This window comes from Rutilus rutilus (genome assembly GCF_951802725.1).
Source record: "Rutilus rutilus genome assembly, chromosome: 22".
Classification (NCBI taxonomy): domain Eukaryota; kingdom Metazoa; phylum Chordata; class Actinopteri; order Cypriniformes; family Leuciscidae; genus Rutilus; species Rutilus rutilus.
Genome location: NC_140227.1, coordinates 23,182,812 through 23,194,817, shown reverse-complemented (window position 1 = coordinate 23,194,817; position 12,006 = coordinate 23,182,812). Strand labels below are relative to the sequence as shown.

General features: G+C 38.1%; 1 protein-coding gene across 2 annotated transcripts in view; it reads left to right on the top strand.

The window, feature by feature from the left end:
• The window catches only part of arhgef10la (Rho guanine nucleotide exchange factor (GEF) 10-like a), a 128,285-nt gene that overhangs the window by 53,851 nt on the left and 62,428 nt on the right, over positions 1-12,006 (top strand). For both annotated transcript variants that reach the window (XM_084396155.1, XM_084396154.1), the window contains 2 exons: positions 3,374-3,489; positions 6,128-6,255. In XM_084396155.1, coding sequence (XP_084252281.1) covers positions 3,374-3,489; positions 6,128-6,255 — 244 coding nt within the window. The remainder of the gene's footprint in view (positions 1-3,373; positions 3,490-6,127; positions 6,256-12,006) is intronic.

Genomic DNA, 12,006 nt, shown 5'->3' with positions numbered 1-12,006 from the left:
AAACTAGACAGACAGGAAATGTCATAGCTCTGTCACCACACAGAACTAGTAACAAAAGCAGAAGTGACAGAACCATGACAGAATACTAATGCAATGGCATGAACAGATATATAAATAGTAAGGCTAGCTAAACAACTGGAATGATCTTCAAAACATATTGCAGGAGGCAGAGAAAAACAGCCACATGAGGTAGCTAGCATCTGCCTCATGTGGTAAATAAAGTTATGCTAGCTTATTTAGCATCTAACTTATCAGCTTGCTATCTACTAGATGAATACATTTGTATGTGATATTTGCAATTTAAACATTTAATAAATATATTTCCCCATAATATCATCAAAACTTACTTCGGCTCAAATGTGTGCCTTCAATAGTCTTGTGCTTTGGGCTTCTGTACATGTGATGGAGGCATGCACAGTGCCAGTGGGGGTGTGGTCTCAATAGCCATGCAGTAAGCAGTGTGCTATGTGCATGTGATTCAGGAATGGCATGGATATTCAAGTGTATTTGAATGGCATCTGTTTGTTTTAGTCAAGATTATGCTAAAATATACTTTCCTCAACTATATTTAAGTTCCCTATGAAGAGCCAACCTTCAATTTTGAAAAGTCCCAGTTTATTCCCGTTTATTCCCATAAATTCCTGTTAATTCCCTTAAATTCTCATTAATTCTAATGGAAAGTTTCCATCTTTGAAAATTCCCAGAATTTTGCAACCCTAAATGTAATTAATATATACATGTAATATACAATATATAGTTATTAAAAGGATGTAAAGTAAAAGAAAATTGTCTCTCTTACCCTAAGCTGGTTCGGTGCAATATTAATTGAGCCCTTTAGTCCCTGGAAATGATCACAGACTAGTTTTCTTAAAGGGATAGTTCACTTTGAAATTAAATTTTGGTATGTTTTAGCTTACCTGAAGGGCATCCAAGATGTAGGTGTCTTTTTTTCCTCAGTAGTTTCAATTTTGATATTTTAGGTCAAACCGTTCTTGTCTGTCAGTCATATAATGCAGGTCTATGGTCACTGTCTCAAAGAGCATGCACAAGTCCAAATTAAAACAATTCCCCATCGTCCAAATGAAACAATTCCCCATCGTAAGTACACTTTGATGGCCTAAGACACGAAACGAGCGGTGTGTGTGAGAAAACGAACAGTATTTATATAGTTTTTGCCTCTTGAACAAAGCCGCGTCCAACTGATCTGACGGCGCGGGCGGGTATAGATATATACACTGATGTCGCCTTGGCTAATGAACTGCAATAGCGAAGGCGACATCTAGTGTTTCTATATCTATATCCGCCCGCGTGCGGGTATAGAAACACTAGCACTAGATGTCGCCTTCGCTATTGCAGTTCATTAGCCAAGGCGACATCAGTGTATATATCTATACCCGCCCGCGCCGTCGGATCAGTTGGACGCGGCTTTGTTCAAGAGGCAAAAACTATATAAATACTGTTCGTTTTCTCACACACACCGCTCGTTTCGTGTCTTAGGCCATCAAAGTGTACTTACGATGGGGAATTGTTTCATTTGGACGATGGGGAATTGTTTTAATTTGGACTTGTGCATGCTGTTTTGAGACAGTGACCGCAGACCTGCATTATATGACTGACAGACAAGAACGGTTTGACCTAAAATATCAAAATTGAAACTACTGAGGAAAAAAAGACACCTACATCTTGGATGCCCTTCAGGTAAGCTAAAACATACCAAAATTTAATTTCAAAGTGAACTATCCCTTTAATGGCCATGGCATGCACAGATTTTACTATTTGTTAAAACATGTGGCAGATAGAGCCTTGCTAAAAAATAAATAAAAAAGAATGTGTAAAAAGCAAACTTATTTTAGTTAAAGAGCATAGATTTGAATGAGAAATCCAAATTTGAGTGGCCCTACTGGCAACAGCTTGGTTAACTTTAGGCTTTGGACTACTGTATTGTGCCTGCATAGGCCTCTGCTGGTGGCCGGCCAGCGTGTGTGTCCGTTTACATATGACAATGTGTGTGAGAGAGATAGACTAGTGGAAATGGTGGAAAACCAGATCCCAGCACACCAACTGGATTAGTCTGGATTACAAGTCAGCACATTCACCTGAGGCTAGGGTGGGCCACAAGCCCACAAACCTGTAAGCCCGCCTGAGGCCTTGCCACGGCAACCAGAAGAGCATGTAAACTCTGCCAGCTTTCGCTGTAGGGGCTCACTGTGCCTATTTTTATTCAAATGTGCCTGCTATTGATCAAGTCGTGCCAGTGACAGATGTCTCTGTGGCTGTGTGAGTTGAAGACCCTATTAAATTTCTAAAGGTTAGAGAGAGACAGACAAAACAGTGGAAGAAAGATGTAGAGGTGTAAAGAGAAGTGGATTGAATCCTAGACAGACAGTGAAAGGCAGAAAGACAGGCAGGCCTATAGAGAGAAAATAGAGAGAGAGAGAGAGATGGCGTGTCAGAGCCTGAGAAAGATCTCTGACAGACCTTCCAACAGTACTTCGAAAATTAGGTTTAGCTGGGGGTCAACAATTGCCCGTGCTGCCCCAATTCTGCACACAGGTCATGTGATTATGCGGAGGTGCTGAAAGGCCAGACGGTTTTGCAGTCTTCGTATCCAGCTCTGGGATTTAATTACACTCCTCATTCCAGGGCTATCAGTCGGACACACAGAGCAGATTCACCCCCCGCTATTGATTCAGCAGGCAGAGACCAGAGACCGCAAAAAAGGGAATGGGGATTCAAATCGATGGTACATTTCACGTCTAATGAGACACCTGTGTTCGTTTCGTCACCCTTAAAGGGCTTCATATTTCCAAATGGCTTCATTTTATACTCTGCTCCTTTTCCTTATAGCGTTAGCCTCTGTCGGTGCACAAACAATGGGAACAATCGATCTATCTTCAGTATTGATTCTCTTTGTTAGTGGAGCTACTGGAGAGTATTGACAAATGAAAGTTTTGTGATAGTGCAGAAGTCTTTAAAAGTTAAGTTGATTTTGTTTAGATTTGCATTAGGGCAAGTTCTTTTAAGAGAAAGCCCTAGAGCACAACGAGTCTTCCTATTTAAAGGTCAGGCATCATTCTGAAATTTCTGTCATTGTAGACCACTATGCAGGTCTCAGATCAATTATTTTAAATGGAGGAATGTGCATTGTATAGGAAATCCTTAAGTGCTTTTTTATTTGAGCATAGCTCACAGTGTAATCGAGCTTTCCTGACTCGATTACATATTCAAATGATTCAGCACCTTCCGGGAAGCCATATCCGCAGAAATACCATCTCATCTAACGAAAACCCTGGAGTGCAGGTGAATGTTCTAATAAAGCGTGGTGTGCAATTTAAGTGCTGGATAAGTGAAGCTGGTTATTTTTGATTGACAGGAAGTATCATTCTTGGTCCGCCCCGTCTGTATCAGGAACTGCAGGAGTTGCAGCACGACCTCTCAGTGGTAGAGCAAGTCACTCTGCTCGTGGGGACTTTACAGGGAACGTACCAGGTAAATAATGTTCACTACCACACATACAATGGGCCCATAATGTATCTGAACCCTTAAGCAGAAACTTGAAGGGAACTGACGTGATACATTAAAAAATGACTTTGCGGTGGAGCAAGTAATTGTTAACATGGCTCATAAATTGAAGTTGTGGCATTAAGTAAAAAAAAAATAATAAACATACATTTTATATGCTTTTAATGGTAGTCAACATTTGAAGTGGATCAAAACCTTTCATCAAAGTTATACATGATTTTTGAACAATACCCGTTCTTGTCTTAGGACAACTTTGATTAACTTTTTTGATCCACTTCAAATGTTGACTACTGTATAATTCATATAATTATTAAAATACATGTTTTTACATACAATACTGTTCAAAAGTTTGGAGTTGGTAAGATAATTAAGCTTTTAAGCTTTTAAAATAATCTCTTATGTTTACCAAAGCTGCATTTATTTGATCATTTATCTTAAAATGTAATTTATTCCTGTGATGGCAGTCTTCAGTGTCACACGATCCTTCAGAAATCATTCTAATATGCTGATTTAGTGCTCAAGATACATTTCTTTTTATTATCAATGTTGAAAAGAGTTGTGCTGCTTAATATAATAAAAAAAAAAAAAAACATGATACCCTTTTTTCCAGGATTTTTTGTTTGAAATATAAATCTTTTGTAACATAAATGTCTTTACTGTGTTTTAATTTAATGTGTCCTTTCTCTCTCTCAAAAATGTAAATAAAAATAAGATAAGCTGTGCTATTGGATAAATAAACATATCCTATGTTATATAAAATATAATATCCTAACACTGTCCAAAAATTATAAAAAGAACAAAGTCCAGGAAAAATCTAGGTGGAATATATTAAGCAGCAAAACAAAAGCAGTATTAGCCACATATGCTGCAGCCATCTGGGGATGGAAGCCTTTGGGGTAATTCAGCATTTTCAGCGTAATTAAATTGTGATCAAAGTTCAGCAACCGAAGACGTGGATCATCAATTGATTATCACGGCGTTGCTTGATAGTTGGACGTCAACGCGGGGAAACCTTCATAATCTGATCCGCAGTCGATTTTCAGATGGGAGATAGCTCTGAACAGCATGTCTGCACAGCACAAGGCTGTTCTCAAATCAGGACAGCTCCCCTGATGCCTTGGCAGCTACTAAACCAATACAACAGCTAGTTTGCTGCTTTTACCTCTGAGTGTTATATGAACACGGTAATAGAGCTTTGTCTTGCATGCTTTCTTGTCCATAAACATGCTTTTGGCCTCTTTCCAAATGACTAATTCCTACCACAATCTAATCAGAATGTAAATGTGAGGTGAATAGAGAATGGGTGAACTTTTGCAGACCTCATTGATTTTGCAGATGTATTTCAATTGGATTTGGCTTTTGGGAGGTGTGAATAATTTTGTTTATAAGAGAGAAGCCTTTATTATTTCATCAATACTTCAAGGCCAAAGCCAAAATTAACATAACAAAAAACAGTGATTTCTGCATTTAATGTGATATAAAGCTGTAGTTTTCGACTGGTTACAGGTCTGTTCCGATATGGTAAGCTGTGCTAAACAAGGCTAAATGCATATAAAAATGCAACTAACAATATACAGCACACTATGATTCAAAAGTTTGGGGTCAGTAAGATTAGAATAATTTCTTTTGCCAACATTTTGGCAAGGAGACATTAAATTGATCAAAAGTGACAGTAAATGGATTCATAATGTTACAAAAATTATTTTATTCCAAATGAATGCTGTTCTTTTGAATTCTCATCATCATAGTGACATCACCAACCCTAAAATTTACATAAACCCCACCCCCTGAACACGATTTATAGAATATCAAGACAGAATATGCTAATCAATGACTAGAAGATAACTACACATAAGCTACATAAATTCATCAACCATTCAGAAACGTCCTGTTGCATTTTACATGTTGTCACTTCTTCTTGAGTCTCTCCATCATTGTCTGAATCCGGGTTGAACATTAAAGGCTAAACGTTTTTGAAAATTTCAGTGCATGTCTGTGTGAGTGCAAGCTGTTGTAGCTCCGCCCTCTGTGCCGGGAGCAGCAGCTCATTTGAATTGAAAGGAACAGACACAAAAGTTTTTGCTCACTCTCAAAAAGTGACAATTTTAACATGCTATATAAAAATATCTGTGGGGTATTTTGAGCTAAAACTTCACATACACACTCTGGGGACATCAAAGACTTATTTTACATCTTGTGAAAAGGGCATTACGCCACCCCTTTAAGCGGCACTACTGTGTTCAACATTGATGATATTAAGAACTGTTTCTTGGGCAGCAAATCATAATTTTAAAACAATTTCTAAAGGATCCTGAGACACTGAAGACTTTATAATTTGATCTTTATCATCACATGAATAAATAGATGTATCTTTTAAACGGAATGAGGAAATCTATTGTTATATTAATACATTTGCATAGGCTATTATTGGGCATGTGCAGTTCCTAATAACATTAAAATCTTTCAGTGCTTGATTTTCAGTACATTTTTATCTAAGTTGTACAATTTCTGTACTGTGTTGGTTCAAAACGTGGTGTCCAATGTAAAGTCAAGGTCCTAAAGCACTATCAGTAAATTTATCAGTAAATCTTTGCTGTGTTTATAGAATCTGAACACCACGGTAGCACAGGACTGGTGTTTGGCATTGCAAAGGCTGATCCGCATCAAAGAGGACCAAATTCAGAGTGCCAACAAGTGCCGTTTACGATTGCAGGTCCCTGGCAGACCAGACAAGTGAGTAAACGGGGCAAAAGCTTACATTTTCTTTAGCACCCTCAATAAAATTCGAAAAACACATATGAATGGGTTCAGATATTTGTTATAGCCGTTTCTAATTCAAAAACACTTTTCCTTTCCTGATCCTCTCCTGATAGATTACATTTGCCTCAAGAATGTTAGTAGTAAGACATTTTGCTAAATGGCCTCTGAGATCTAAACAAGAAAAAACTATTTTGATTACTCCACAGCTTGATTTCAGACTCTTATAAAGTCCTGCATACATTCTCTGGCGCAGGTGAACCCACATGTTAATGTTCATCTGCAACAATGTTAAGATGATGAAGGAGACTGGCACCATGTTAATTTCCCCTAATGAATGCGCATTACCCGGCTTTATTTGCGGCCTGTGTTAAAAGCCTACCCCTTGTCACCTTTAACGTAGCCAAGCGGCAAATTACAAGCCTAATAGCATGACGGGAAATCATTAAGTGATAGTTCTCAGATTTGGGAGATCAAGAAATGCTGGAGGTGAAGTTACAGACCCTTTCAGTCTGGGAAGTTCTACATTACGGCTAGTCATAGAGCTTGTTCAATTCATTTAACTTAGTCTGGGAGCTGCTGTTTCCCATTTGGAGCTCTAGTGTCATTTCTCTTTGATGCGTAGACAGAGGCTTTAATGTACTCTTATTATGTCACATTAAAGTCAGTGAATGTAAATGTGTCAAGGCGGAGGCTGCACATTTTTCACAGTGCACTGCACCTGAATGTGCTTATCTTAATGATGCAGAGTGCGAGCGGAAACTTCACTCATAGAATCGGCCGTGGAAGGAAGAGAAATGAAGATAGATTAGTGGAGGATTCAACTAAGAAAAGAGCTGAGGAGACGGGGAGAACATGACAGAAGAGAAGCAGAGAGAAGTAGAAGATAAACTGTAAAGCACATAGAGCAGTTGACATTTATTTAAACTTCATTTTCTGATTGGAATATGTTTGGGGCCCAAGAGACTCCAATGATGTATCTTTTATTGGATGAACCAAAAGACATTTTTCAAAACATCTTTAATGTTCCAAAGTGGGAAGAAAGTCATACAGGTTTGGAATGACATGAGGGTGAATAAATTGTCAGATTTATTTATTTTTTAGTGAATTACGCTTTTAATAAGTCTTGGTTTCTCTGAGAACCCTAAGATAACATGAGGGTTGAATCAATTCTTGTATAATCTCACTTGTCGTGTTCACATGAATTGTTTCAACACAAGCATATGAAACTTTTTTTTATTTCATTTGATCCTTACTTACCCAACTACAAAGACAAATAGTGCCTTGCCAGCTGAGAGGAGGTACAAGGAACTGATTTTTTGCCTTGGCACATGGAAGAGACTCGGCAGAACATTTAATCTCCGTGTGCTTTCTCAACCTAATGTGACAGCCCAACCGGCCCTAGAGCGGCTTAGTACCCTGCAGTCCTCCCAATATCTGTCAGACCCCTGCTCTTCAGGCCTGCTTGGTTGGCTCACGTTCTGGAGAGCCTGCAAAAGCAATATGCTCAGTCAGATGTTCATCAGAACCCCTGACCTGCTTCCAAAACAGATCTTCCAAAACAGTCACACTCCCTGAATTTTCCAATGCCTGCGTCAGAACTGGTACTGTTTTTGAGAAAACAGTTAAACCAAATAATTTACTTGTGGTTCCATTTACAGTTTTATGAATCTCCAGATTTAAACATGTAGTGCGACCAGACTGGTTCAGACTGACACAATGTTGTCAGATCCCCAACATAATTATGATTTTTATGAGCTGCCACAGCCAGCTCTTATAGTGAATCAAGAATATAAAATGTAGTCTGAATTCCAAATAGGATTTATGAGCCAATCCTTTTTAGTGAATCAAAATCATACAGCACAGCCAGTTTAATATAATTCCAGATTGAATGACTCTTATGATCCGATACATTTTTAGTGAATCAAAAACCAGTGTAATTTTAATACTGAACGAACAGGGGCACTTTAAAAAAAAAAGTGTTTATTACACATACATTACTAAACGCTAAAAATGAATCAATGTAAATGAACAAACATTTGCGTAGCATTTACAATCCTGTGAAAAACGCCATACTGCAACACCTATACTTCCTGCGGATTTCTCTTATAAACCATTTATTTTAGTGAATCAAACACACACAGCATGACCAATGCAATTTGATTGCCAAACAAATTATTCTTATGAGCCAGCTCTTATTAGTGAATCAAAAACATTTAGCGCAGTGAATGTTGTCTGATACCCGAACTAGTGAGCCGCAATATGTTCATTTTAGTGAATCAAGAATTTACAATGAAATTCCAAATAGCTTTTATGAGCTGATTCTTTTTACAGCACAAACTGTGTAATTTTTGTCCTGAATTAATGACTCTAAGCAGTCATCAAAAACAGCACGACCAGTGTAATTTGATTCCAAAACATATGATTCTTATGAATCTGCACTTTTTAGTGAATCAAAAACATACAGCGCTGCAAGTGTTGTCTGATCTGAATCAAGATCATAGTGAAGTCTGAATTCCAAATAGCTTTTATGAACTGATTCTTTTTAGTAAGTCAAAATACAGCATCACCAGTGAAATTTGATTCCCGAATGAATGACTTTTGTGAGCCCATTATTTTTAGTGAATCAAAAAACAAACAGCACGGCCAGTGTCTGAGCCCTGAACTAATGATTTTATGAGCCGCCATTGAAGGTCCTTTTAGTGAATCACAAATGTGTTCTGAATTTAAAATAAATTCAAATAGATTTTATAAGCAGATTCTTTTTAGTGAATCAAAAATGTACAGCATGGCCAGTGTAGTCAGATTCCTGAAAAAAATGTTATTATGAATCGGTTCTTTATTAATCAAAAACATAAAGTGAGACAAGTGACATTTGGCAAAAAAACTTCTAAGGGCAATAAAGACTGTACGATTTTAATTTAGTTTTTTCCAAACATTTGCTCCTCAAAAGTTTTTAAATAATAATTAATGGAACCACTAAGGAACCAGAATAGATTAGAAGGGAATGGAACAGAATAGAGCTGTCAGAGCTATAGTGCTCATTTGGCTGATGTTAATTGAATCCGGCTCACAACATTTCCTGATTTGGTTTCGCCCTCTTTCCCCATAATTTACTCTCATCTCTCCACTGGTCTATAAATAAACTTTTTGGCAACAAGGCCGAAAAGATCCTGTTAAGGAAAAAAGGAGAACATGATCACAGAGAGGCAGAGAAGAAAATAAATCTTTGAATACAGAAGAAAAAAAACTAATTTAAACCATCTCTTTCTCTCTTTGGTACACATCCACTCTTTCTTTACCTATCCTTCTTTTTTAACAAACACACGCATACAGACCTAGGGAGAGCGGCAGTTCCCAGCTTGCACCCCCTGTTCTTTGCTTTTCACCTGCTGTTAGTCTAGGAGCCTTTTCTACCTTTAGATAACTCCTCTCAGCAAGCAGCAAAAGGGATGGTGACACACGGAATTTCAAAGCGCTGCCATGGAGGCTGATGCACATTCAGGAAACAGGATAATTAACATCACCCATTCAACTTGCTGCAAATCCGTGTGTGTGCGCCTACGTGTCCTGCCTATTACACATTGACAAAAAACATGGCGGATTGATTGAGAACAAAAAATAATGTAGTAGACACACAGATGTCTGAAACGGAGGAAAGCCTGTTTTTTTCATACTAGAATGTTTTTCTTCTAGGTCTTCTGAGATAAATTTCATGCACTGTATTTAAATGAGCTTTTTAGCCATGTACAATTTTTTATGTTGTGTCTAGTGGGATTTTCACACCTGAAATTGAAACTGAACATCCTCAAGTCATCCTAGGTGTATATGACATTCTTCTTTCAGACGAATACAATCGTAGTTAATTAAAAAAAAAATCTTCCAAGCTTTTCCAAGGCTCTTCCAAGCTTTATAATGGCAGTGAATGGCCATTTCTGTTTTGAATCAATCATCAATCTGAAGTTGGGTTCTGACGTCAACCCGATTTTCATTTCCAACCAAAATCCGAAGTCAATCTGACGTCATATTGACGTCCGGTGCCTGCTGGGCATAGTTGACGTTATAGAGTGCACTCATTCTATCCCACATTGCACCGCAATAATGAGTGTACAGCCCATGTGCACTCAACAGCTGCATGAATTCACTCCTTCAAGTGAACTGTATTAGTGGACTAATATAGGGAATAGTGACTGAGGGTTTAGGGGGTGATTTCGGATTCAGCCTATGTGTATTAGTCTGCATCAGGTCAGTAACAATTTGGCATGTCTGTCATATGTGGAGTAGTGTATCAAATTAATTAAACTATAAATCCTTTAGTTTAATCATGCTCATGTGAATAGCCGTTAGCATTTATAGTTCTGTTGTGTTCTTTTGTGTTTGATTTAAGAATAGACATGACTTTCTTTTCTTTCTTTTTTTTTTGCATTCTCTGTGTGTCTCATGTGTACTTAAAGCCTGTCAATCAACATTAGAGCGCCACCCTCAGGCTGAATAATGCAACCTCTGCCAAAAGTGTTTTGCATGTGTTCAGCATATAAAGCTTACAAAATGTTTATCATAAACTAATGCTAAGACCCAGAATCTACCTAAATTTACAGTCAGGAGCTGCTACTGATTAAAAGTGTACGTTTTATCACTTCCATTTTATCATACACATTCCCTGGGAATCAAACCCATGACCTTGGTGGTGCTACTGCCTGTTTGAGTTTCAGGAATTTGCATATTCATGCGGTTAGTAACATTGATTGGACAAATACAGATTGGCACATAGATTCCGTCCTCTAAAACACACTACACAAATCAAAAAAAAAAAAGCTACAATAATGATAATTACTCCAGTTAATGCATTTGCTTTCACTGTTTCACTTACAAGCTGATTTTAAACTAAGTGAAATTACATGAATATTTAAAAAGGTAAGCAAGACTCCATCTTCTAAAACACTCTACAAAAATCTCAAAAAAAGCCACAATAATGATAATTACTCCAGTTAATGCATTTGCTTTCACTGTTTTACATGCTGAAATTAAACAAAGTTTGAAAGCACATGCATATTTAATAAGGTAAGCACTGATATAATTTTTGATTGGTTGTCAGTGGCTATACAACTTCAAAGGAGTGCTAACCCGCTTGTGTGAAACTTTGCTTGAGTTTAAAAAGGCCTAACCTGGTTTTAAAAAGATGTTAACCCAGGGTTAAGTGTGAAATTGACAGGTTAATTGATCTTGGATTAATGGGCATAGGGTTTATAGAGCTTATAGAGTGCTTTCTCCAAAGCCACTTCCTCTGTGATTTACAGTCACCTCCAATCGGCACAGAGAAGAGCTGAGTGTCTTGCTTCCATTTCACCATCTGTCCTGTCATTCTGCATTAGTGTCACACACATGCCACTGCACTGACCTGCAGCCATAAATCAGTCTGTTGTCTGCTCTCCATTCTGCCCTTTCTGCCTGGGAGTCTGCCTCCTCTGCTGTTTCTTCATTCAGGACGCACAGAGACACACAAACTCGCACACCTTCTCGCAACCACCCAGATTTTCAATCAGCCAGCTGGAGGAACTCAGGGCATTTCTGTTTATCATGTTTAGACCAATGTGGGAGCCCAGCTTTATCCCAGGAATCAAATTAAGCATGGAACGCACTTACTCTGCTCTGGAAAAACAGCTCTCCCCCTATCCCACATCTTTTTGCTTATTTTTCCATGTGAAACCATTGTGCTGAGTGAAGGAA